This window comes from Chlamydotis macqueenii, chromosome 7 (assembly GCF_036417535.1).
Source record: "Chlamydotis macqueenii isolate bChlMac1 chromosome 7, bChlMac1.mat, whole genome shotgun sequence".
NCBI classification, from domain to species: Eukaryota; Metazoa; Chordata; class Aves; order Otidiformes; family Otididae; genus Chlamydotis; species Chlamydotis macqueenii.
In genome coordinates this window covers 270,747-297,644 of record NC_141562.1, presented here as the reverse complement: position 1 = coordinate 297,644, position 26,898 = coordinate 270,747, and the positions used below count along the sequence as shown (strand labels likewise).

General features: G+C 47.4%; 2 protein-coding genes across 49 annotated transcripts in view; both read left to right on the top strand.

The window, feature by feature from the left end:
• SORBS1 (sorbin and SH3 domain containing 1) overlaps positions 1-2,788 on the top strand; it is a 173,592-nt gene extending 170,804 nt beyond the window's left edge. For all 46 annotated transcript variants that reach the window (XM_086752672.1, XM_086752673.1, XM_086752674.1 and 43 more), the window contains one exon: positions 579-2,788. In XM_086752672.1, coding sequence (XP_086608798.1) covers positions 579-646 — 68 coding nt within the window. In that variant the 3' untranslated portion in view covers positions 647-2,788. The remainder of the gene's footprint in view (positions 1-578) is intronic.
• Positions 2,789-4,110: 1,322 nt separating this feature from the next.
• PDLIM1 (PDZ and LIM domain 1) overlaps positions 4,111-26,898 on the top strand; it is a 44,796-nt gene continuing 22,008 nt past the window's right edge. For all 3 annotated transcript variants that reach the window (XM_086752435.1, XM_086752433.1, XM_086752434.1), the window contains exons 1-3: positions 4,111-4,261; positions 15,759-15,910; positions 25,637-25,721. In XM_086752435.1, the coding sequence (XP_086608561.1) occupies positions 4,166-4,261; positions 15,759-15,910; positions 25,637-25,721 (333 nt within the window). In that variant the 5' untranslated portion in view covers positions 4,111-4,165. The remainder of the gene's footprint in view (positions 4,262-15,758; positions 15,911-25,636; positions 25,722-26,898) is intronic.

The window sequence follows — 26,898 nt, the reverse complement described above, 5'->3', positions numbered from 1 at the left end:
TTTCCCTCTTCCTCCTGATCCTTCTTGCTCACACAGATGTCAGAGCAACAGAGGGAACCAAAGAAAACTGGACTTCTGTAACTTATCCAAAGCTGAGGGAGCTAGGGCAAATTACAGAAGGTGGCAAGTAGGGGACGAAGGGAACACACGGATGGGAGTTGCACTCCCTGAAAATCCAGCCTCATCTGTAGCTGTATGGTTAGCAAAATCTAGCCCTTTACCTTCTAAGAATGCAAGTCTGGACAGTGTTCTCCATCTCAACACTGCAAATCTAGGCTTGTTACCTCTTCTTAAGGGAGATTAGCTCATTTACACTGATAGGAGTTTGGCTCCTAGCCTATAGACCCAGGAGCTTTCGCCAGCACCTTATTAATTGTTAAAAGGGAAGACCAAAGATGATTGGTAACAGAACTAGTTCTCATCTATACCAGAAGGGTCTTTGACTAGGACTCCTGTTTAATTTTAGAAAGGAATGCCTGCAAGCAGAAGAGGCTGCCACCTCAACCTTTTTAAGCCCCTAAGCCTTCCTTGCATGGCTCCATCTTACTGTGGCTTCCTTGTGTTTTATTTTGTGACAGGTACGTCCAGGAGAACGAGGCAATTTGGCACCTTTCCAGGCAACTACGTGAAGCTTCTGTACCTGTAAAATAACAGTGATCCCACTGCAACGGTGAAGAAGTTGAGATGGTGTTTTTAAACAGTGAAGAAACAGACAATTTATGAATGTAATAGACAAGAGATGAGACGTGTTAGGAGGATGTGGTTAAGTGGTACAGTATTGAGTTGAATGTGTAGCCCTGCTTCCACGGATTCAGGGTGTGAGATGTTTGCTGAAGATGACAGTTTCTAGTTTACAGTGCTGCCTTTGTGTATTCCTCTTCCCTCCCAGCAAGAGTTCTGGTGATAATCTTAATTTGTATGGAGTACTTATCTCTGAGAAGGCTTCAGGGAAGCACATGGTATAGGTTTTGTTTGTGTGTTGAGAAATGATAGTGCTTTGGGGCAGTACACAGCCTTGCAGCTGCTCCCTTTCACTGGCAAGGGTCAAGGAGGCCAGGCTTTCTGCCTGGTTTTTGCCTCGCTGAAGACTCACTTTGCCCTGCCTTCCACTTCCATAGAAAACCCTTCCTTTATGTCATGCACCTTAAGACCCAGCACAGGCAGAGGGCAGCTGATACTGTTAAACTGCAGAGCTCTGTGCGGAAAAGGAGTTTGGGGCTGGTGGTTTAATCCAGAGAGGTCAGCCAAAACATAAAGCAAGCGCGCAAAAATCCCTAATCCTTTCATAACATATTACCTTTCTCTGCAGGGTTGTTTTCTTTTGTGCAGGGAGATGTGTGTGTGTGTGTGTGTGTGAGTGTATTGTGTGCATCAACACGAACTGAGTCCTGTTTTTTAAAGAGAAATCAGCCTGGCTTTGACATTTATCTGCACAAAGAATAGAACCAATAAACAGAACATCCATGAGAACAAATCCTATTTGTGAGTCCTACGGCCATTCACTTTCTCTGCTCCTCCTGCCCTGTTGCTGGCTGTAAAGGATCGCAGACTTTTTGAAGCATACTCTTTGGCGTGAAGACTTTGCTTCATTCCTGGCATTAAATCCTAGAGGTTCTGATAAATCTGAGCAATGTATCACTGAGGGTGCCTTTATTTTTTTTTCTTTTTGGTGACAGTGTTGATGGTAGGTCTTAATAAATACATGCATTTTGGCTGCCTCTTAGTCATACAAAAAAAGTCTAATCAATTTGGAAAGCTGTTCCCAGCAGTTATTACCAGTTATATAGATTCGTATTTCCTTGAGAAAAAAAAAAAACGTGGCTTGCCTGTCTGCTTGCCTGTAAATTCAGGATGAATACTCTTTTGATAGACATTTTGTTATTAAGAAAAAGCATAAACAAAACCGGTTCTGTCAGACTGCTTCCTACAGTTACCATACAAATAGCAAAGGGTTAGATTGCTATTTTGTCATAAGCCGTATTTAATAATATTAAATGCCTATTTTTATGCTGATGCTTTTATACAGATTTATTAAGAGTAACTACAACTAACTGTTAGCACGACTTGCAATGTTTTGATAAAGTAGCCATGCTCCTGGGTTTGAAATTAAGTAGGCTTGTCTTCTGCCTAGGTCAGCGGAAGAGAAGACTCGGTGTCTCAGAAGTTTGACTGTAAATATGTATATTTAACTTTGTACAGACAATGTACTTACCTTGTATAGAAAAATAATTTAAACACACTGAGTGAAGGGAGGGGAAAAAAAGGCAGTTTTGAAAGGCTGGGATTTATTTCCACTTTTATTTAAATGATGGAATTCCATGTATGTTCACATAAAGAGTTTTAGCACAAAATATCCATTATGAAAGGGTTTCAGGTATGACACAAAGCACCACTGTTTCTTTTCTGCAGGAGATGCCTTTAATCCTGCGTCTTATTTATGGGTTTGTTTTTCTGCTTTGGGTTTGCCCTCCAGTTACTTGCAGCAATATTTAGGCCTGTTGCTATGATTGGATAACACCAAATTAATCTATCCAGCAAAGTAACATACTGACTGTATATAACCTACTCATTTAAAGGTTTCTTTTTTGTTCTTGCTCTTGCCATTTTAAGTTACACACACACATACACACACACACACACACAAACCACAACTTATTTTTGTGTTGGTTTTTTTGTTATTGCAGTGGATTACTATTTGGCAATTAATAAATGGAACTATTGAATTACTATTGTGTTCCTTGTACAAATTATTAAATAAAGTCTATTCCCACTCTTCTGTAGCAATGCACTGTTGTAGTAGTGCCCCTCTGTGGCTCTGTCAATAGTCAGCCGTCCGTCTCTGCCTCGGGCTTCCCAAGCATCCTGCACCTGAGCGTTCTGCTGTGACTTGGCCTCAGCTCACTGGTTCTTCCTCCTGTGCCGTGACTTTTTCTCAAAGAAAACAAAGTATGAAGCAGAGAGAAAGCTGGTTTACGCCTAGATCTCACTGTACCATGGGGTCAGGGTGCAGCTGCTGTGGCATGCACGCGTGCTGACCTGGGAGCTCTGGAGCACACCAGAGTCCACTGGTTTACAAAGGGTCTTTGACTGTCTCTCAGATGAGAAGACCACACAGGTTAAGTAGGACAAGGAACCCCAAATGCCATCCTCTTTGGGAAGAGATGCCAGCTGATGTTTGGTCTACATGTGCATTTTTAACCCTGACTCGGGTCAAAAGCTATAAGACACTGACTTTTGTAGCTGCGCTCTGACCAGGCGCGTATGGCTGCAGCACTACTTCAGGGGGTTGGGCTGGCTCCTGCACGCTGCCTGCGCACAATCCAAAGGCTGGTCTTTTCTGAGGAGTTTTAAGTTCCTTGAGACCTCCACCCCAGACTGCGCCAAAACTGGGCAACAGATTTAAACTCTGTGGCGATGCAACCAGGTGGCCAGGCGCTGTTGAACAGTTGCTTTATTTCCTAAATAAGCAGCAGCACTTGTGTTCAGTAAATGAACTGTTGCTGAAAACAGCTTCTCCCACCTGCAGAAGAGATCGGTGGGGGCTTAACATACAACTGGAACGACTGTTTTTCCTGAATCATGGCTAAGGATGTTGGAAGATAAAGCTGCGCGGAGAAATTCCTTCTTTTGTTGGTGGTACCACCCCCTAAGGGGCTAGAGATAAACAAAACTGCCTAAAGCAGTGATGAACCTGGGCTAAATTAGGGGAAAGGTAATTAGGGCTCCGCCCTCGCTTGTCAGCTCCCAGCTGGGAAGCAGCAGACAACGCCGCTTACTTCCATCGCCTCCATTAGGTTTCAGAGTGAACGTCGCACCGGGCTGGAGCAGGACGGGGCAGATTTGCCCGCCAGATGCCGCGGCGGGGTTGGCCCCGCAGCCGCGCTGTCCGGCGGCGGTCAGCCCCGCCGGGAGCGGGTGGGACGGGGCGGGAGGCGCTCGGGGTTTCCCGAGGCCGAAATTCTCGCCCTTCGGCAGCGCCTCGGCCCTGCCAGTCTCCCGGGGAGCGCCGGCTTCCCACGCGAGAAGGCGGCATCCGCTGTCCGGGGAGCTCTGCCCCGGGGCGGGCCAGCCGGCGGGGCGGGCCGGGGCAGGGGGCGGGGCGGGCCGAGCCGGGCCGGTGCAGGCGGCGGGGTTGCCGGGCGTCCCGCGAGGTGCAGGCGCGCACATGGGGACGCACCGCATCGTGCTCTCGGGCCCCGGGCCCTGGGGCTTCCGGCTGGTGGGCGGCCGGGACTTCGAGCAGCCCCTCACCATCTCCCGGGTAGGGCGCGGCGGCGGCTCGGGGGGACCGGGGCGGGCAGGGCCGGGCGGGCTCGGGGTGGCGGCGGCCCCGGGGGAGGCTGGGGCTGGCAGGTGGTGCAGGGACGGGGTCGGTGGCACAGCCGTGGCTGGGTCTTCTCCCCTTCCTTTTATATTTTTTCTCTATGAAGAAATCCGTGGTGGGCCACGCAGCCCCTTAATGTGGCTTTGACTGGGGTCTTTGCTTCTCACCTGCCCGCCCTGCTCGGTGTGTCCGTAGCCGCAGGCTGAGGGAATCCCCTCTGCTCTCGTAATTCGGGTTTTGCAGCCCATCCTACGGGGGGGTGGTTGCACTGAAAGGGTGTTGAACGCTCCCGTACTTTTGCTGCCATGTATAGTTAAGAGAAAAGCCTTTGTTTACCCAGGCCGTACTAACCTATGTTAAATGCCTCTGCCTGTTTTTGTTAAAAGTCTTTCTTACCCCCGCTTAACGAAAAATTAGTCAGGAAATGGCAATTAAAGTTTCACATCCAGACAGTTTTAGAGGTCTGGAAGCTCCAGCGTCGCCCTCCACTGCTCCAGCATTTGCCTGTAAAACGTCAGGGTTGGGTTGGGAGCACCTCGCTTTTCTGCCCATGTACCCACCTGCACCCAGGTGCTGCCGGCCGCCCCTCGCAGGGAGCTGAGCCCGGCCCCGAGCCGCTCGCTGCGGTTGGTCAAAAAGCAAGCACGGGCGCGCCGGTCTCTTCCTGCGTGGAGGCAATAAACCCCCAACCCCCTGTCCCTTCGTGGCTTTGCGTGGGGTGTGCCGCTCGGCATCTGGTCGGGGCTGGCTGCTGGCCTGCCCCCAGGGGAGAAGGAATTGCTCCAGTTCCCAGCGATCCCTCTGCAACCCGGAGGCATCCGATGAGCGGCTGTCAGCCCCGGCGTCTGGCCTCCGCCGCCACCTTCGCGTGGCTGCGAAGTCCCCTGGGCCCCAGGTGAGGAAGTGCCGCTGGAATCGGGACAGAGAAGAACTTGGTCTTCTGTGAGCTGCCCTTGAAGAAGAGGATGGTGAAACTTGCGATTTTTCTAAATACCACCCGCCCTGGGGCTACTGGGGAGGCTGCCGGCTCTGGGAGCGGCAGAGCTGGCGAGCGCTGTCAGACCCACAGAGGGGGGGAACGTTACAAATTTTCTGTGTGATCTCTGCCAATTTCAGTAATAATGCCTCATTCTTCTAAAGCATTTTTTGGACATGAAAGCAGCTTTAGTGTAGGGGAAGTGATATTTACTTCATTGTTATGGTAATTGTCGCCATTTCCTTCCAGCGAAAGGCTCTCAGGCAGAAGTTATGTCTGAAGTCCTACCTCGCTGCTCTCACCTCCTCTCCTTGGTTGCTTTTGTCACTGCTTATGGGCACATACCAAGGGACATAGATCAGCACAGCAGCAAAAATAACCACCTCATGAGAAATTGTGACCCTGGAGACTAAAATGTAATAAAATAGTCTCTGGTGGTGGTGACGTAAATGCTGACAACTGGCAGCTCTTATCACAGCTTTCTCTTGTGGCCCCTCTGACATTTTTAATTTCCCCTCCAAGGCTTCAAGCCATTAATCTTTCCTGTGGTTTGCTCCTAAGGCTCCTGGGTTTGTTCCCTTGGCTCAGGAACAAAGCTCTCAGCAAGTTCCCCCCTTCACCATGTAAAAAAGATCTGGTTCCACTTTGCCCTGTTTTAAAGAGTCTGATCCTCCTTGTGTGATGACTTTACGGGGCTATAACGTCATTTTTCTTCTTGCTTAGTGCACTTGCTACCTGTGCTCTGACCAGAGAGCTTTTTGGGCATGGGGCCTCCTCCCCTTACAGGATGGGGGAAGCTCTGCCAGCGAGCTCTGGCTGTAGGACCAGCGTCTGGCAAGGGTTATGAGGGCCTCAGTCCCACCAAGGTGTGACATGAGGGGGGCCACTTGAGGGGAATGAGAGAGTGGGGACACTGTAGCCTGTGATGAGAGCATTGCCCTGGGAGCAAGGGAGGAGGTAGCCATCCCTCTCCAGCATTGCTCTGTGCTGCAGCAGGTAGGTTGTAGGTCTGTGGCACGGATGTGCTCATGGGGAGCACTGCTGCCAGCTGGGAGCGTGGTGATTGGGGTGTACCTGTGCAGTGGGAGACTTCCCTCCCCTGTGGCCAGCAGAGCCTGGCCCTGCCTTGACCAGGGCTGCCCATCCCACTGCTGCGCTGATGGGGTCACCCTCTGGCTTTCAGGCACCTGCTGGTGTGGCAGTGCTGAGGGTGTGGGAGGATGCCTGGAGACACTCATCCATCCAGTCATGGGCCTGAGCTGAGTGTCTTGCAGTTCTCTTTGAACCAAGGGACCTAAATCCAGCTTGTGTTGCCTGCCAGGAGCTCAGATTTGGCTTCTGATTGTGTTGTCCTCATGATGAGCTCTTGAGCTTGTCTTGGTATTTATGGCCCTCATCACCATCATACCTCAGTGACTTCCCTACTGCCTTTTGTCTTCACTAGCTCCCATCTGCTGTAGGGAGGGTTTATCCTGGGCATGCTGGTAGCACTGTTTGAGTTGCCAAGGTGGCTCGTTGTGCAATGGGAGTTCTTGGAGTCCTGGGGCCGAGAAGGATGAGGAGCACCAGTGCTGTGAGACTGGAGCCAGCAGAGCCAGGCCAAGAGCTACTGGCTGGCAGCAGTCGTATGGCACTAATGGTCAGTTGTGTTTTATGACAGTGACAGACAAAAAATTATGGTATTTCCACAGCACTTCTTATCTTGTCTTTCGTCACCGCCCTACCCCCCTTTCTGCTTGAACTACGTGTTCAAAACTGCTTTGAGCTCAAATACATCACGAGCATCTTCTCATACAAATGCTTCTGGTTTCTTGGTCATGTTGGACCAGTCTTCCCAGTGAGAGCAGAGCGTGGGGATTTCATAGGCGCTCCACATGAGAGACTTTTGTGGAGTCTCCCATCTCTTCTGGAGGGATGCTTCACCAATGTTTCTGGTTTACCTTTCTTCTTTAAACTGTAGGGTTATGGTGGACACTTTATTACCTTTTTTGTTCAGAAAAAACATAGTGTTCCTCAGTGGGATGAACCGTAGACCAAAGCCTACTGGGTTGTCTTACAGGAGTAGGAAAGACCTTTGTCTTTATTACCTTCTGGGTGGTACCATGCAGTGAGTCAATGGGGTAGAGCTTTTCCCAAGTCTTTTCTGAGCTGTGGCTGGACACACTGCAGGATAATAGTGTCTGTGGAGCTGTGCTGTGCACGAGGTAGTTCCCAGTTAAATCCCAGTGGGACTGATGGAGGAAGCAAGCAATGTGTTGCATGAGGAAAGATGCTGATGAGGTGGAGCTGGCTGAAAAGCAGTGCAGTCGATAGACCTCATCCCTTCCATCCCCCAGGTAACATGAGATATTTGCATGTTTGGTTGTGTTTGATTTTCATAAACATTGAGGATTTCTCTTTCCAGTTGAATATATACAAGGAACTGTTTGATAAACCTTGTTCTTGAGATTAGTTTTGTGGTTTGTGCTAGTGGTGTGTTGATCTTGAACCTCTGACCCAAAATGCAGGCAGCGGGGAGTTTCACTCTACATTTTTGTCATGTCCAAAAACCCCAGCCCCATTAGGGCGGGGTGTCTGTCAGAGTCTGTGAAACTGGCCAAAGCTGGAGCACCACTGTAGCTGCATTTTGTTATGAAACTGAGCATTTTCCCAATGAAAAAGCGCTTTAAAGACAGCCCAGTTCTGCAAATACACTAAGAAGATGAAATCTCAGCATTATGCCTGGTGCTGCTTTCAACCACAGTGACAGGAATTCATCCCTGTTTGTCTGATGTTTTACCTATTGATGGTAAGACATCGGGTTTGACTTTGTTACTGGCTGATGTCCTTATCCCCACTCTCAGCTGGTCGCCCCGTTAGGAAGCAGCCAGGTGAAGGTGCCCTGGAGCCACCACTGAGGGAAAGCCCCAGTGGTGTAGGACACTGTGCTAACAGGCATCTCTTGTGGGGGTTGAGGGGCTCAGCAAGATGAGCGTGGCAGCAGCCGCCTGGAGACCATCCTTCCTCTGGAGCATGCCAGGGCTCAGCCGTGTGGCACAAAGTGCCTGCCTTGGGAGCCAGGCTACCGCATCTTCCTGGGAAGGAAGGAAGGAAAGAAAGAAGGAAAAACCTGTGGCCATGGTCTGAGACGCAGGGGACAGAGGGGCCTTCGCGCCTGGAGGGGAGCTGGAATGCCTCTCTCTCAGCCAAAGGAAACATGGGGTGTGCTGGATGTGATATGGTTGGGCTGGCTTTCCTCCTCGGCCCGGGGAGCCTTGGCTGGTCCCGCTGTGCACACCTATTGCTGCAGTTCCTCTGCTGCCCAGCCCGGGTTTCACGCCCATAACTGCAAATATGCCAGCGTTGCACTTGGCTCTTGTTCTGACGAGGGCTTGGCGGAGGGAACCAGCTAGGGAACGCTGCTGGGGTTTATAGGAAGGTGAGTGTGGCTTTATGTTTCCTGCACTGATGTTTTCTCTTGCGCTGCTGCTCCTGGCTGCCGGCCGGGGTGGGGGCTGCGGGAGCACCAGGCGTGCTGTGCCGCCCGGAGCGTGTGGTGGAGCTGCTCTGTAACTGGACAGCCGGTCAGCACCGGTGGGACACTGGTCATTAGGGTCACCTGCCAAGAGCTTCTGGCCCTTCAGGTTGGTGTTTAGAGGATTACATGATGCCTTGTGCATTTTGTGCTGGAGGGAGTCATGTCTGAGTGTGTGGGGTATGGAGAGGGGAGGTTCACATTCCTAGGAATTGCCCTGCAGAGTTGGAAGTCAGCGTGAACCCTGTCAGCTTCTTGGGGAGCTGCTGGGGCTGGATGAGCCTGTGCTTCAAAGATACAAATGGCTGCTGAGGAGAGGAAAGGACTTTGCTGATCTCCCTGACTGCTGGGGTTTGGATGAGAAGAAACCGTCCTTAACTGTAGCAAGTGGAATTTTCTTGAGCTAAATACAGAGCAGTTTGGGGCACAGGATAGGTTTGATATTTTCCAGCTTTGTTTCCTGACTCTGGGGGGCAGTTTTATCTTCAGAAAACATTTAAGAGAATTAGGATGCTAATCAAACACCTTCTGCCAGAGTTATGTCCAGACGTGATACCCTTGCCTCTCCTAGAAGCCAGTTGTACTTTCTGCAGTTCACCTTTTCAGACCAGTTTGCCACGGGTTATGCAGCAGCTTGATGTCACCAAACTTTGGAGTACCCTTTTCTCTGTCCCTCTTCTTTGAGTCCAGCATCATCTGGTCATCTACGTCTGGCCCGCCTTGTTCTTGATGAGTTCTCCAAAGAACCGAGAGACCTCTCAGCATCAGGAGGGGATGTGCCAGCCCTAGTCTTATGTGAGAGCTTTAAGCCTCAGGACTTAAATTGACAAAGGGAAATGCTGGGCTTCCTGGGAGAGAGAGAGAGAGTCCTTTTTGATCCCTGATCTGCTTGTTACCAGATGTAGTTACCTGTGGTTGCAAGCTTCCTGGTGCCTTTAACCCTCAAAAATTTTTTTGCAAAATACTTTAGGTTTGAAGGATGCAACAGCAAAATAACTGCAGTAAATTGATTTTTTTTTTTTTTTCGGTATAAACAGGGAAATTACGAAAGGCCTTAACTGCATAAACAATTGATGTTTTTCTGGACAGTGACACGGTATCTTAGATGGTTGCTGATTACTGGACATGTTTTATTTAGAGGATGAAATAAACCATCAGGAAGGCTCAGCTGATGAGCATCTTTCTTTATGTAATGTTTCTGAGGTCTTGTAAGAAGTCTTTATACTTTTTTTTTTTTTTTTTTTTTGATGTGGGGCATGTTGTGAAATAAGCTGGGGTGGGCCGAGTGACTCCTTGAGCGCCGATTGTGCATCTGAGCAAATCGTCTTGCCTATGCCTTTTTACTCTGCCTTCCTGAGGTCAGCCCCTTCCCTTTTCCGTGTTAATAATCCTCACCTGGCTGTCAGAGCTAGGCAGGAGCCAAAGGCAGGCTGGAGGCTGGGGGTGAGCTGGGCTGCCAGAGGGGCTGGTGCAGTGGGTGCCCTGACCCCGCTGGGGTGGGCTGATGCTCAGGGGTTTCCCCGGCCAGAAGCGTGTCCCCCCTTCCACTCTCCTGGTGATGGTGTGACCTGCGCCTGTGAGCTTTGGGCTGTGGGAGAGTCAGACAGTAACAGTGCAGAAAGCAGGAGCAGCTTGGGAGGAAATTCTCCCAGAGCCAGTTGTAAGGAACTGGCCTGTTGTTCCCCCTCCCCTAAAGAGAAGGGGTGGGGAACGTGCTTGCCTGAGGTTTCTCATAGCCCCTGATCTCTGCTGACCCAGCTGCATGCTTTTCCTGGGAGAAACTGTGGCTGCTCAACATAATATTCCAGTGCTGAGGACATTACTTATGGTAAAACAGCAGCGTGGGTGGGTGGGGAGGATTAGACTGGATGTCAGAGATGTCTCGTTGTTACTGGTGGCCTTAGAAGTATGTTCCTGCATGTCTGTTTCATCCAGCAAAGGTGCAGCTGAGTTTTCCTCTCAAGCTCAGGTAGATGCTGTTTATCCAGATCTTTTTCTTGGCTGATGTTAATTTTCTTGTTTCTTATCTCTTCATCACCCCTTGCGATGTGTGTCTAGGTGCGGAGCCATGGGTGGTGCCAGTGGCTGCGGAGTCTGTGAGAAATGGTGGAGGGCTGATGGAGTGAGCAAGGGGTGTGCCTGAATGGATGGAGGGAGAAGGCCAGGAAGAACTGAATTAAATTTAGACCCACCCATCTATCTTGACTCTTCATGGAGCTGTGTTATGTTGCTCTTCATAGAAATGCTTCCCACCCTTCCTCCCTCTCTTTTGCTCTGGGCAGCAGCTTCCTTCCCTTCATATACCCACTGCTGCCTCTCAGATCCTCACCTGCGGAGGGTAAAAAGGCACCGTGTACCCCTGCCCAGGGATCGCGCAGCTTGGTAGGTAGCGTGTATGGAGGCAGTTGCATCAAGTGCAAAGTGTGGTTGTGTTTGGCTGGCTCTGGGACAGACAAGTTCTGCAAAGACTGCCTGGGAGCTGGGTAAGCAGCCAAATACATCTCATTCCGTCTGCTAAATGGAAGTGTTTTATTTTCTAGTGTAAATGCTCTTGCCCAAAGACTAGCTGAAGACTCAGTAAGTCACAGCCAAATCTTTCGTTTGGTGCCTTGCTGCCAGTGCAAGGGGATGATAGCATGCAAACCACCTGGGAGGCAGAAATCTGAAGTTAGGAAAATCCCAGTGGCATTGGCAAGGTGGAGCCCCAGGTGTGTTTATGTGGGGGAGAGGGAGGCAGATGATAATTTTTTTCTGCCCTTTTCATGGTTGCAGAGCTTTATATATGTGTGTGCACACACATATATGTCCACAAAGCTTCACTTTGTAATATAAGAAAATAATGTAGGTTTTTCTTCAATCCATAGCAACTCTGAGTCTGTGGGACCCCTTTAAAAAGAGGAGTCCAAGCCTGTAACTGGTCAAAACCATTAACTACTACACTGAGCTTTGCGTGAGTAAAGATTATGCAGTCCAGCCCACGGATTATGGGGATTATTTTTTTTCTTCCATATGCTGGCAAATGTGTCTGAGCTGGTATTGGGGACCTAGTCTGATGTGTCTGGTTGTAAGTGTCTAGATTATTTCTGTAGTAGCCCAGATTTTTTACACAGAGTTGCCAGCCAAACAGAGCATCACCATAGGCACACGCTGGTGGGCTCTGGGACCAATTTTGGATACAGTGTGAAGCAGCGCTGCTCAGTCTGTCTCAGCATTGTCTGCTCAGCAGTGAAATGACCTAATGGCAAACGGTTACGCAGTTGCCTGTGAGCCATCCCCACAGCATAAGGCATGGCTACTGTCCAAAGGAAACCCTCGGGCATGATGTTACGTGGTGTGCAGAGCTTTGTTCACTCAATAATAGTGTCCCTGGAGCTGGGGGGCTTCTGGGGGCCTGTGATGCTGCCCATGACCCCTCTGCCAGCGGCTGCTTGACCCCAGTGTGGGGAGCCCAAGCCAGCTGGGGAGCTCCTTTTGAAGGAGGCAGGAGGCTATGCCTTCGCACATGACATAATGTGTGTAAAGTTATATTTGCAGATTTTGTTCCTCACCCTCCTGTGCAGAAGTGCATCTGTATCCTGTCATTATCGGGTCACCCACCTGTGCAGGGTGGCTGCCAGCTGCTGCCTGCTGTCCCCTCGATGTCTGCATGTTCGGTCAAGAGGGGAGGGAAGGGAGAGAGGCTGGTGCAAAGCTTTAAGTGGCTGGAGAGGAGAGCAGGAGCAAGGCAGTTACAGATGGTGCAGCATTGACTGGGTGCCTGTGAGCCTGAAAGCTTTTGTTCATTTTTGGAGCTGTTTTGGTTGGGTTGTGTAAGCTGGCTGGTATCTGTCAGGGCTCTGAGTGCTCCCCATGGACCAGAGAGGGATGTGACAAAAATAAATGCAGGAAAAGGTCTTCCCAGTGGCAGCTCTCTGCACCTCACTTAACAGAAACGTGTTTTGCTTTCCTGACTTAACTGGTAGGTGAGCAAATCTCTAAAAACAGCGTTGACGGCACTGAGATAAGCCCAGACCTTACGGCGAGGGGGGAAGGGAATGTTATTAGTAGCTATTAATCATCCTAAAAGGATGGGGGATGGGTTCCCCATAGTACCATGCTCTTGTGCAGACATGTTTGCTATTAGCAGTTCTGGCAGGAATCAGAGCTGGGTGTTGCAAGGGAGCAGTTTGTGGAAGGTTGCATTTCAGGGCAAGGTGTTTCCAGAACTGAAGAAACTGAATTTTAAAACGTATTTCCTTTTGGCAAATTAATTTCTTTTCATTGCTGTGTATCCTCCTGGTTTCCTGGTTTCCCCTTAGGGGAGGGAGATGTTTGTAGGGTACCACTCTTGTGCTACCAGTGGCTGTTATCTGATGGAGAAGAGCACTCAAATTTCAAATTCCTCTGAAGTGGACACAGAAGGGGAACATGACACTGCAAGTGCTGGCAAAGTGCCGAGACGTTCCTGCGAATGCTGCTGTTTCGTCCCGTGGTTCTTGGGTTTTCTTCAGGATGCTTCAGTATTTCAGTGTCCCTGGCTGCTCTGGCTCAGCTGCTCCCTGTGGTTTGGGGTCACTTCTAGCAGCCTGCCAGATGCTGTGTAGATTATCAGTCTTTAAATGCAAAGCTGTACGGCTGAGCCTCCAGCAGTGTTCCAGCATCAGCGCTAATCCACCGTTATTCTTGACCCCTTGATGATCTTGTCTGATCGAAAATGAATCATGGGAATAGTGTGCTGAGCTCAGCGCTTCTCACAGGGGTGAGGAACATGCCCCTCTCCCTCCTTTGGTAGCAGAGGAAATAAGCACAATGAGAATCCAAGTGACTTGGTTAAGGCCCAGCAACCAGGAGAGGACCCATGACGTGTCTCCTGTGGGCTCCCTCTGATGTAATGATGTCTTCAGGGATCCATCTTGTGGTTCTTGAAGCAGCAGCTCCCAAATCCGCTGGGACTCTGGGCCACTCCCAGTGCTCAAGGTTTCTTCATGGCTGTTAGCTGTCCCTGTCACAAGGTTTACAGGAAGGTACTCTCAAGGTAGTGGATCCAGGGGAGTGGCAGCAGGCTGCACTTGGTAATCTTTGTAGGCCACCAATTAGCTGCACACTGCAGCTTGAGACGTGATGATCTTCACATTTAAAGCAGATTTTCTATATCCATCTAGTGGCTTGTCTGGTCTTTTCGTTAGCAGTTTCTCTGTTGGTTTGTGGTCCACTTACAGCATCAAAGTGGTGAGCAGGTAGACAGGCACTATTTGGTTGACTCATCTGAAGGTCTTTGGGTTAATGTTGAGTACCTTGGCCATCTATGATACACATCTGTGTCTTTCCGTTTTCCATTAAATACTGTCCTAGTAGAGAGGTGAAAAAAAGAGAAGCATCTTGTGACCTTCCTTCTGGTTAGGCAAAATATCCCACTATTTTGTGGGATATTTTTTGAAGGGGATGTGCTGAACAGCCTTGGTTTTGGCCCAGAGAAGGCAGTAATTGCAGCTAATGTGTGACACCTCTTGGAGGTGAGTGTTTGCCTAGGGGGAATGATTTGCCATCTAATCCCACATTAGGAGGGCTCTCTATAATCTTGTGAACAATGTTTATTTATGTCTGACAGCTCTGGTGTGTTTGCTCAGCTGCTTTCCAGCATGCTGAAACCTGGCATGAATGCATAGAATGAATACCAGTTGCAACAGACTCACAGATGAGGTGTGTCCCAGCTGCAAGGCATGTTTTAATCTGTACTCCTGTCTGGGAGCAATCCACCCTTCTCATTTCCTCTGCCTATTAAATAATTGATGAAAGTCCGCAGTAATCATTATGCTCCTTCCACGAAGTCATTTAAAACTGCACAAAATCTGTAGTGTTTACAAAGCCACGAGCAAATGTGACGTTCTTCACCCTCCGCCCAGGCAATCATTCTGGCCCAAGAGGTTTCTGTTGTTAAGAGGACACCTCTTCAGCAGAAGCAGGGAAAGAATGAATGGGCTGTTTAGTTGATTAGCTTAAAAATGCCAAGTTTTAGCTAGGACCTTCTTTTTTTTTTCACAAGGGTTATCATACTGGTGGCATTGCTGCATAGTGTCTTCTGTCTGGGATCTCAGTGAGATTACCCTGAGCTCTTTCCCACCAGTCATTTCTCAGGCAGAGCACAGCACCTCTTTAGCAGTGCAATGGTGTATCTGGGAAGCAAAGCACCACACAAGGAAAGGGAAGGGAGACGTATATGGCAGAATGTATCGAGGTGAGCTGTGGTCAAGCTGGCAGGCTGGGGATGATGCTTCCATGTTTTCAGGAAGTGTGTTCAGGTTGTGAGTTAAGGATGAAGTTTCTGATGCCTTTCTCCCTCCCAGTCTGCTTGTTAGATCAAGCACTGCTTCGGCATTGATCTCACTGAAGTCAGTGGGAGTCTGCTGCCAGCTGTTCCTTGGGCTAAAACAGATTAAAGCAGCAATCAAAAATCTTGAGCCCAAACCTTTCTTCCAAGGAAGGAAGCAAATGAGATCGTGATGCAGACAAAGGTGTTTGATTAGCGTTGACTGTATTGCTATGATTCTGATACTCTTTTCTGTCACCTCTTGTTTTTAGAGGCTCAGGCTTCTTGGCTGACCGCAGCACCTTCTCTTTTGGAGAGCACTTATCCATCCAGCAAGGAACAGTTGCTTTCTGCGTGTTCTTGCTCTCTAGCATGAAGCCAATTTTTTTGAGTGAAAATACAACTTCTGTTATTTACCTGTTGTCTCCCCCAAGTTTCTGTCTGTGGCTGCCAAAACAGAACTCTGCCCTTAACTTCAATACTGAGAAAGAAGCCCAGATCTAGATAGCTTTCTGCTGAGAATTTATTTTCATTAGTTTTCACCTCCTTGCTTCCAGGTGCTGGCAAGAGAAGTCCTGAGTGCTCCAGCTGTTTTTCAAATGTTGCTATGGAAAGCTGCTCCCTGGAAAGTCCACTCATTCTTTTTGTTTTCTCTTAGGTGACTCCAGGTAGCAAAGCTGCAATAGCCAACTTGTGTATAGGAGACCAGATCATAGCCATTGATGGAGTCAACACAGATAACATGACACATCTTGAGGCGCAGAACAAAATCAAGGGTTGCGCAGATGAACTAACTCTGACGGTCAGCAGGTACGTTGCTGAGCGAGACTGGGGATGGGGAGAGGGAGGGATGCGGGGTGGGCAGTAGCTATGTTTTGGTTTGACAGCAGACCTCTCTGGTTTGTTTAGTATGACCTCTTAGTGCTTTGTCTGGCCAGACACCAGATTGCAAGAGGGAACTACATTTCAGCCTTTAATCCTACTTGCATTTGCTGCACTTTAACCTAATAAAAACAACTTGCCCAGTGAGAAAGTGGCTGATAATTTGTGGCAAAGGCTGTCAGCCTCTTCTGTGGCTCCTGACAGCAAGAAATCAAAGACAAGTCTCATGAAAACTTCACTCATTGCAGAGGAGGTATGACCAGAGATGACCTTCCTTCCTGTTGTACTAACTTAGCAGTTAAAATACAGGGTTCTGTGCTGTCCAGGCAATTAATTGCCTCATTTTGCCATACACAGGCTCAGAAAGGTTGTACATTTTGGAGCTTCTTGATCAAACAGCACTGACAGTGATGCCCCACGGTGCAGCAAAGTGCCTGTCCGGCATCAGTCTCTTGTGAGTCCTGAAAAAGTAAAGGAAGGCTACAGCTGAGCCGTAGGCTCTGTCATCAGCATAGAGCACGGGCTGGCTTCAGCCTCCCCACCCTCTCGAGCTGCAGTGCGATGGACAGCTTCAGTCCTTTCCCTGTGTGTGCTATGTCCTTGGGCCATCTTTATACAGAAGAAATGGAGCCTGGAAGGCAGGGGTCTGCTTTGCATTGACGCGTTGCTTGAAGTACTGGAGCCTGGGGGTTTAACTTTCCTCTTAGTTTCAGTTGCAGCCATGGGTTCCAGCCCTTCTTGAAGTCAGATGGTAGGCATGTAGTGGCATTTCTAGTTGGTCTGGAGTGAGTTTTTCCTGCAGCTGTCCTCGCCCAGAGCGATCGTACATCAGCTTCATGGCAGATGCAGGGGAAGTACTTTCAGAAGGAGTGCAAAAGCATGCCTTAAATGACACAGTCATTCAGTTGTTCAGGGCTTTTCTGTGATAAACAGAAATCTGTTACTGTAGCCTGGATAACACTAGGAGTTCAACAGGCATTTCCCAGTTCAGGAAGAAGTGATGGTTCTTGGCCAAAAAAAAGCCTGACATCTCATTGAGGGAATTCACAGAGGGGAAGAACAGAGCACAGTGCAGGCAGTGTGAATGGGTGGTGAGCATTGCAGCAGCGTGTTAGCCCCAGAGGTTTCTCATATTGGCCTCTTATTTGTCAGCCTTTAATCCTCCTGCAAAGCATTGCTCCTTTTCCTCTCTGAAGTATCCGGCTGCTTGACTGAGCAAACCGGTGCCGTGTGGCTCTGGCAGGGAGAGGAGGGGAGGCAAGGGCTCTTTCAGCCTGCGGGCAAGCTCACTCTTACAGATCATTGAGTCTGTAAAATGTGTTTGCTAATATTAATTACAAAGTCATTAACTTTATAGCTACCCTATGCATTTTTCATTGGTCTTGGGTATGGAAGCTGCCCAGGGAGAGATTTCTAGCTGGATGTGCAGCTGTGCAAAACCATGCAGGGGCTTTTGGTTAGCACAGCCCAACTCTTTTCCAAGACCCCTTTTCAAGGAGGTAGCACGAGCGGATGTTGGATGCTTCTGCTGCTGTACTGATCAATGAGTGCTGCTGACAAAATGGCCAAGAGTGTCAAGACTGCCAGTGAAAAGCAGTCATCTAACTACTTATCCACCTTAGGGTTTGATATTACTACCCATTGCTCTGGGTAATATCCATTTTAGATTATTCTAGGGGACTTTAAGTCTTTGATCCTCCTCCTGTGGGAGTAAAGTTCTGCTTAGGGAAGAATTGCTGACTTGTTTGGAGATTTGATAGCTGCTAGAGATGTGTTTGTATCAGGGAATATGGTAACTGCAGAGTGCTTTCTCAGAGGAGAAGGCTTTCTTTTAATGCCAAAAGACAGTCGTGTGCATCATGTGGTCTTTACTGGTTATATTTTGAGAATATTTTATGCCTAGCACTCAGCTGTCTCCTCTGAAGCCCCCGTAACTCTGTTGTCTCAAATGCAGCTGGACTCAGTGGTCAGAAATGCAGCATAGTCTTTGTTGCTGAGGCTGGAGCCCTCCTAAGGCCAAGACCTTAAGATGGTAGACCTTGAGACAAAGCCTTGAGGGGTGACATAGAAGGCGTTTTGTATAGTTGGAGCCCATGCTTCATCTTCCTGTTCAACTTAGGGTAGAGGAAGGCAGACTGTGGGTCGGTGGTCAACCCTGCTCCATGAAGAAGGGAAGAGCATTGCTACTGAGGTGGAGAGAGTGGAAGGCATTTGGGAAAATGAGTGCTGCCTAGACTTCCTGAACTTTGGTGGGCCAAACTCTGTTAGCAAGGCTTGACCTCATAGTCAGTCAGTTAGTCAGGAAGGCTGACAATACTGTCAGGTCAGAGCTAGAAGTTCTTTCTCTGAAGTGGCTCTGTAAGTAGTTGACTGAGTATAAAAAGGCAAGAATATCACTTGCACTTCAACATCACCAACTCTTGGGCACTGCTCTGCAGTCGTAGCTCGTTAGCTGGATCTGTTGTACCAAGTAGCTGTGCTGGCAGGAACCACTGGTCTGACAGGGCAGCATGTCCACAGGCTGGAGCATCTCACACAACTGATGCTGAGGATGTGCCTGGCCACAGCAGGCTTTCTGAAGCGGGAAGTCTTCCAGTCTTTTTTTTTTTTTCTGCTCACCATCACAGAGATGTCTTGTGAAAGCATAAATCCTTAGTTATTTTTTAAATTTCATATCTGATGAATTTTAAATGATTACTCATTTAAATGATTTTTTTTGTGGAAAATGCTCTCCCACCTGCATTCGAGTTGGCAGCAGGATTGTACCAGGAGGGATTTTAGACATGGGTCAAAGCTCACATCAGGTGTTTCAGTTCCACCAAAGGGTTAACACTGTTGTGACTGTGAGGACTTCATTTTTTGACTGAACTGTGAATGCTGAAAGTGCATGTGGGTTCAAGAAGGAGACTGGGTGAATTAACAGAAGACAAATCTATAAAGGATATTATATACCATGGCAGTATCTCTGCTGCAGAAAGCCCTTAAGCCACGCATAGCTGGAGGATGGAAGCGTGTTTTAGGGAAGTACAGCACTATGCTTCTCCTGGTGCTCTTCCCTGGACCAAACCAAACTTTATACATGTGTGTTCTGCATCTGTGCAACCCTCCTCTCTGCTCAACTAATGGCAGCTGAGCAGTTAAAATGTCCTCATGTTTGGCTGTACTAATGATTATTTAAGGGAAGTGCAAATGTAGAGGATTGAAAGGACTTAAACACTTCTGGTAAAGGAAGTGCTGTTTGCACTGTGTACTTGATTGTGAATATCAACAGCATTCCAATGTTTCCTGTTTCGGTATTTTCCTTAATGATGGTAACAGTCCAAAAATATTTCAGATCAGATTGTAGGCAGGAAATTTAGTCCAACACATGTCACCGTTAAAAATGGATCGAATGACTAGCTGAAGAAAACATGGGCTGCTTTTTCACCCAAAGGTGCAGATCTGTTAGTTACCTAGGATTTAAAACCTAACCACAAATTGCTTTCTCTGAATATACTTTTCTAAGCGGCAGTGGCAGGTGTTTGCTTTTTGATGTGTGAGCGGAGTTGGAAAGGTCTGTTTTCTGCCTCAAAAGTGGGTGTTCAACAATGTTGGCGCATGCATCGAATTCCTGCTGAACTTAGCGTGTCTAGCAGCTCCACGCTCTTTTCTGAGCCTGTGTTTCTTCATTCTTTTACTTTTTGTTTCAGGCTAGAGAGTGCTTTTAGAAATGTAGTTCCCAAGAAACCAAAGTAAAGACTCTGTCTTAAGTGCTGTAAAATCATGCCCAGCACCACTTTTGTATGGTACACACAGAAAAGACTGACATGCAGCAGACTGTGTGCTTCGGTCAACTCAAAACCGCCTGGTTGCTAAACTGAGATATTTCACAGGCAATTTTGAGCTTTTCCCATTAATAGGAAAAAAGAAATCTTGGATCTTGAGTCTTTGAGAAAAGCTTCTCTTTGTTTGTTTGTTTGTCTCCCCCCTCCGCTTCCACCCCATTTATTTATTTATTTATTTCAGTTAGGGTATGTACATCATTGCACTCATATTTTTAGGGTAGACCAAAATCTCTTGCCAGGCTGCACCCCTTCCAAGCACACATCTGATTTTCCTTTAATGGAGATAAGCAGCAAGATGTGTCCAGCAGACTGGAGAAAGCTGTCAACTTCCTTTGGAAACTTAGTGTATTTTGGGAAAGATGCTTGCTCTGGCAAAGAGCACTCAAAGGAGGGAAGGCTCAGGAGGAACAAATTCTTCTGTCACAAAATTCACCTGACAGCCAAAAGATCCAGGCATCAGCAGTGGTAATGCTCGTGATGAATTTGACACGCAGCTCTGTAGCTGCAGATGTACAAAAGCAGACAAAGTTCATTGGAATACAGGTGAAAATTTATTTCTCAACAAATGGCTCTTTGCCTGTGGCTTTAGTTACCAACTGGGTGGTAGAACTCTGCTTATATGCAGCTCCAAGCAACTCAAAGGTAAAATGTGTATTTATATGTTTTTTTCAACAAAAAGGACATATTCCTACAGTGAGTCTGCCCTTCCCTTTATGTCTGGAGGCAGATTGGGGGTAGTAATAAGAGAAGAATATTTCTGAAAAGGGATTGCAAATCTCTTGTACTGCTCCTACTGTCCTCTTCTTCAAATTTCAAGCTGCTTTTCTGCAGCTCCACTACCAGCATATAATATATTAATGCACTTTTTTGTTTGCAAAACAGTCTGTTACTTTGCTAAAAGTGATGCCAAGGAATGAAGCTATGTATTTGTTCTTTGAAAAGTGCTGGGATCAGGGAATTGAGATCTGCTACCAGCACATGTTAAATGCATTGTCAGAAACGATCATGTGTAAATGCTTATGAAGAAGAGAGCATGTATGCCATGTCATTTGCATTTTATTCAGTAGGTTCTGTCGCACGCCTGCTTGCTTCGCATGTTCGCAGGTCTCAGCCATTGGGAGTAGTTGCACAAAGCCACAATGGGCTCGAATTTGTGTTCTAGGAAGTTGGTGGAATCCATTGACTCATTTAGGTTTGCTTTTTGCTTCCCTGCCAAGAAGAGTTTTCCAGCTCTGTCATCTTGCTAATAATTCTTTTGGCCCTGGGAAAAGCCTGATGCTCTGTGTGCATCTATATAAGGGCACGCGCATTGCCTGGCCCTCCGCGGCGGCTCACAGCCTCTCCGCGGCTGGTGTGGTGCTCCCAGCACTCCTGGGAGCATGCCAGCAGCTTTTACTAATGATTGGCACGGTCAAAGTCATTTTGGCAAGCTAGGTTTGGCATTGGTTGTGTTTTTACAGGCTCTTTGGAGAGGCAAAATAGTTAACTCTGTATCTGGCTGGTGGAAGAACAGTGTGAGTCTGAGCAGTCAGGTGCGTTTTATCCTCCGTAACTTTGAAATGAAGCTGCTTGTGGTAAACTTCTGTTGCTTTTGTATTTTATGGCTGCGTGAAGACACACCTGAAATGCAAGGAGCTGTGTGTGGAGAAATGAATCTGGGGCCTCCTGTCTCCAGGGAGTGGTCGCTGGCATGGCTGTTTGAATTGGCAATAGGCTGCGTGCAGCCCAAGTACAGTTTCGTTTGCCAAACTGAGTATGTCCATCAACGGGTGGTTGCTAAAAGTGATTGCTCGCGTAGTACTTTACAGCTGTTGTAGCTAAAAGGCTGGTTAAAAGGTAGCTTCCTAATAGCCTGAAAGCTCTTGTAGTTAGTCTCTGAAGATTGTAAAGTGCCTAAAATGTCTAAAAATCTGGGAAGATCTGAAAGAGGAATTCTTCAGATCTTTTTTCAGCTAGCAAACTTTGTGTTGCGCAAGGAACTTTTCAGTCCTTATGGGTTTAGTTGCTACTTTGGTATCTTAGTTGATTCCATCCCAGTGATTGAAATGGGAATGGAGTTGTGACTCTCGCCTTTACACAATTTATTTACGCAGCTCCTAGAGCACAGAATTAGACCCTCATTTTCCGGCTCTGGGAATTCTCCCTCGAAGCTATGGCCCAGCTCTGCATGCGAAGCATTGATAGCAAAATCTAGGCTCTTGTCATGTTTATATTATACCATGTTCAAGCCAAGCTTCTTGGAAAATGTATTTTGTAAATACCTCTCCAGATTCCTGCCTTGACTTGCATGCAGTTTCCTTCCTCCCCTTCCTACCAGTTCCTCCCCATCCAAACTAGCACTAGAGAAATTTTTCTAATCTTGAGTCTTGGTTCCTGCCTGGATGGAACAACAAATGCATGGCTCATTCCCTGGCCCTGTCTTGTTTGCTCTCTCTCCTGTAGTAAGGAAACAGCATGGAAATGTAAACTGCAAAGGTGACAAAGTTTGTATATCCACGTGCCTGCAATTAATGTGCCTGGCACTTGTTCCCAGACTTGTTTGAGTGTCATGGCTTTGTCTTCTCTTTCTGCACTGTTTGAATGTTGCTCTCTGCTAGAGTCTCATTTAGAAGAATATGCATTAGAAATTATATTCTAAAATAACTATTTATCAATTTAAGCAGGAGTTTGTGAGATCCTATGGGGTGTTTTTCTGCTCTCACACCTGTTCCCTGGTTCATATGAATAAGGTGAACACATAGATAAGATACAAACACAATGAGTCTAACAAATCCACTCTGTCGTCTGTACCTTGTGCCTGCACTTCCCAGCCTTTCAGAAAGTAAGTCCTGGGCCAGTAGTGGGACATAAGGTGAACTTTGAGGTGCTATTTTTCTTTCTCCTGCAACACTTCAGTAAAAATGCAGTGGCACCAGGAGCAGAGCCAGGAAACCCTTGCTGAGAGCGGGGGCTATAGCAGTCCCACCAGTGACCTGCAGACCCTGGGCTCCACAGGTGGTGTGGTGCGATGGGGACGTGTGCCTTGAAAGCCCCGCTAGGCAAAGCCAGGGAGAGCAAAGCTGTCTCCTCTTTGGAGCTTTGCTGGGGCCATAAATGGGCTGTTGAGAGTGGCTGAAGGGCTCTGCTGCAGCTGTTGTGAAGACAAAGGGAAGCTTTATCCTCCCAGCCTTAGAGGGACAACCATGCAGGCTATTTAACCTTTCTGTTTGGATAACTTTTAAACTGGATTGAAAGTAAAGCCTGGAGTGATCTTGCTGCTTCCATTTATATCCAGTGATAGATCAGAATGGCAGCAGGCTGGAAAACAAACTTATTCTTTTTGCCTTGCAAATAAATAAGGGAGAAAAATCTGGTCCAAAAGCGCCATTGGCTGCAGTAGTTGGCCACAGCTGCCTCCCCTGCACCGGAGACCGAGATGCTGTGGCACCTCAGATGCATTGAGTGAGGGGCAGTAGGACAAAAGCAAGTGCCTGGGGTTCGGGGGGGGGGGGGGGTGTGTGTGTTCTGTATTTGTATATTTGCCTGCTCTAAGCTTAAATTTTCAGCCTGAATAAGGCCTTTTGGTGCTTCTGAAATATGACTAATATTAAACTGCTGCAAAAGAAAATGCTACATCAAAAGTACTTAGATTCCTGCCAGTGAGAACTGGCACAGGGATACCTTGTGCTAGAAATCAGCTGAAGTGTTCAATGCTCTCTGAACTGCTCTTTCATCTCCAGCCAGTGTCCACTGGCTTATGGCCTGACTGTCAGGATATTTGATTTCAATATGCTTTGCTATGTCCCCTGTTGTTCCAGAACAGATGAAACTTGATCACACGTGATCTCCAAACACTTTCAAGGAGTAAGGCTTTGCAATGGTCAACAGGCTGCTCCCCTCTGCAAACACAGTCTTCAAGTGCAAAATATGGCCATCATAGAGATGGCTGTGACTTTGTCAGACTTGATAGCAAGAATCTGAGTAAAATCACTGGTTCCTCAGGCACCTTAAAGCACAGGTTGCCAGAAGCAAAGCGGGAATGGCTATTTTATACTCACCTGGGGTGTGGTATGTATCCAGTAACAGCAACTGTTGAGACAAGATAATGATCAGATTGACATAGATCTGATCCCACGCAGCTGTTACACAGACTAACAAATATGAACGTGTGCCCCAGTTTGCCATATGCCAGGATTTGGGTGAGGTAGGTTGTTGGGTATCAGCACTGCAGCTGAGCCTGCGGGGTGCAATAGCCTGGAGTCAAAGGTTTGCTGTACCTGAATGCTTGTAAAGGATGATATCTGGTGTGACCTGTGTCTTTGTACTTTCCTGTGAAAGGAGATATAACACAGCAGACTTCATTCAGGTTTCTTCTGTGTAAAGTCCAGAGTGCAATAGATGCAATAGCAGGTCAATAAAATTCCTCCTCTTCCATGAGTGAGAATGCTGCCTCCCACTGAGCTACCCTCTGGGTGTAAGTCTTAAAGTACTATTTATGCAGCAAATGTCTGGGATATACGTGTGCATCACATTCAAGTTTGGACTGTTTAAAAAAAAAAAATGTCCTGACATTGGAGGGCTTACAGAGGAATGGTGTGGACCAGATTGAATTTATCGTGGGTAGCTCTACGCCCTGTTTCTCCATGCTTGTCAGTTTTATAAGCCTTTTCTGTTTAAAGTATCTTTCCAGTTATCCAGTTAGTTCTCAGTGGAAGCGTTCCAGTTTTGCTAACTAAGTACTTAAATTGTAGCTGGCCCTGGACCCACAAATATCTGGGAAGTACATCTATCTGCAGTTGCAGATTCTCCAAAGGGCTCATGTCAAAACAGGACATGGTTTTCAAAACTCATCCTAAGAGTTTATCAGCCATCTGGTTGCTGCATTATGCAATGTTTAGCATTGAACAATTTTTTTCATTCAGTAATACTGCAGCCACTCGTTCCCTACTATTAAAAAGTTTGGGAAAAGTGGCATTGTTTAGTCCATCTGAGATGCTAACTACTGTCTGTGCTTCTGAGAAATGTAGGTAGCATGTTTCCCACAAAGTATCTCGAGCAAATCTGAGCACTCTGCTCCTTCCTCACCATTTGTTTATCTGTTGTTTTTTGGGACATAGCAAAACTCCAGAATGATACTGGTAAAAGCGGTTGGTTTTGGTCACAGATCTTGACTGGTGTTTCATGCTGCTGTGAGTAATTGGGTCAAACCACAGACCAGCAAAGGTTATGCAGACTTTCTCTTGGACACATTATGTCATTTCAGTTCTTAGTCCCATTGCAGACTTGGACCCATTTTTTTCATAATTCCCAAAAGCCTCTGTTTGTTCAGCATGGATACCGCTGTATAAATAAGAAAATTCCGGAGACCCAAACCAAAAAAATATTTTCTAGCTTATCCAAGGCAGCACAACTTCAAGAACAAAATGTTCTCTGTATCATCTATACAGGCAAGAATCGTTCCTCTTCCTGGCTACCCAAAGCTGGAACACAGTAATCTGAATTGTCCCACTTAATTAAAGGATCTGTAGCTAAGGGGTATCTCCAGCTTCTGCTGTTTGAGTGACCCCCCATTCTACTGTCTGGGCTGGAGCCCATGCTTCTTGTGTTACCAGTGGAGTTCCAAAGGGTAAGCCAGGACAGTCACTGCTGAGATCCTGTCTTTCTCCAAGGACCTCATACAAGATAACTAAGTTATCCAAAATGATGCTGTCTAGGTTCCTCCTGATATGGATAGTGCTATATACAGAAGACTGGGGAAGTGTTTTCAGCTGATGAATTTCAAGTCTTTTAATAACAGTAATGATGCTCAGTGATGAAAGTAGATTAACTATTAAAAATCTGTATGTTTCAGGACAGAGTCAAAAGTCTGGTCCCCGCTTGTAAATGAGGAGGGAAAGACGCATCCTTATAAGATGAATCTGGCCTCTCAGCCGCAGGTAAGTAAGTAATGGAGTATCTGCATGCTCTTGTTCCCACTTACTCCTGTCCAACTTCGGAGTGGTTTCTGGCCTGATCCTCCAAGGAGCTGAGCGTCTGTCGCTCCGTTGGTCGCACTGGGGATAGCACGTGCCCCATACCTCCTAGAAATGACGTGGCCCTTGGAAGCCTTCAGAGACAGACTCCCTCCCTTGTGGTCAGAAGCCTGCTGCTGTGGAGAGCTAATTGGATACCTTGCTGAGGGTAAGCTGCTTGGATCAGAGGCATTGTCTTCTGACATCTGCATGCTCACACCTACCACAGGGCATAGAAGGCACTGACTGTAGAGACGTGGCTCAATAGATCATTGCTACCGTTGCTAAGCCTGTTGATTTTCATAGATAAGAAAGATCTTGAGAGGGGAGGAAAATTATTTATTCTTAGTGTTTTTTTTCTGTTGGGTGTTGTTTTGTTTTGTGTTCTTACTAGCAGTCTAGCTATGAAGAAAGTGGAAGAGAAACACACCAACCTTTTATATTTTTATCTGTGGGGCAGATCATGCAGCCTCTATCTAGGAGGTTGGTTTTGTAACCTTTTGGCAGCCTTGCTTCATCAATCTGCTGGCTCTGTCAAGTAAATGTAGTAATAACAGTGACCTGTACGAGGGCATTGCCTGAGCTAGGTTTAGAGGATTATACTGTACAAACCTACAATAACTGTACTAAAATCAATGGCATTTCTCCAGATTTTCGCCGGGGTAGTGACATAGTTTCTGGCCCTAGCACACATCCCATGTGCGTCTTTCTAGCAAAATAAGTAGAGGTAAAACCAGTCTGACTCTGCAATTAATGAAGTGCTAATGTGTCTGTTTGGGTTGGAAAGGACATGAACCTCAAGTAGCACATGTGCAGCAACACCCTGCCCAGACCTTGGCCTGGGATCTGTCCGTGCTCCCTCTCACGCCAGGCTGCTGTGTGATGCTTGGCTCGAGAGCATGGTGCGGCAGCCTCCAGGTATTTCATAACTCAGCCAAGGCACAGCCTGAGACTGAGCCATTTGGAATTAGGTTGGGCTGGTGCCATGTGGTGACACCTGTTTGTGACACTGAGCTGACGTCTGGTCTGTGTCTTTTGCTGCCCAGGCTCTGCAGATGTGCTGCGGCAAACCTTGAGACTTGAGGGCTGGCTCTTGCCAAAG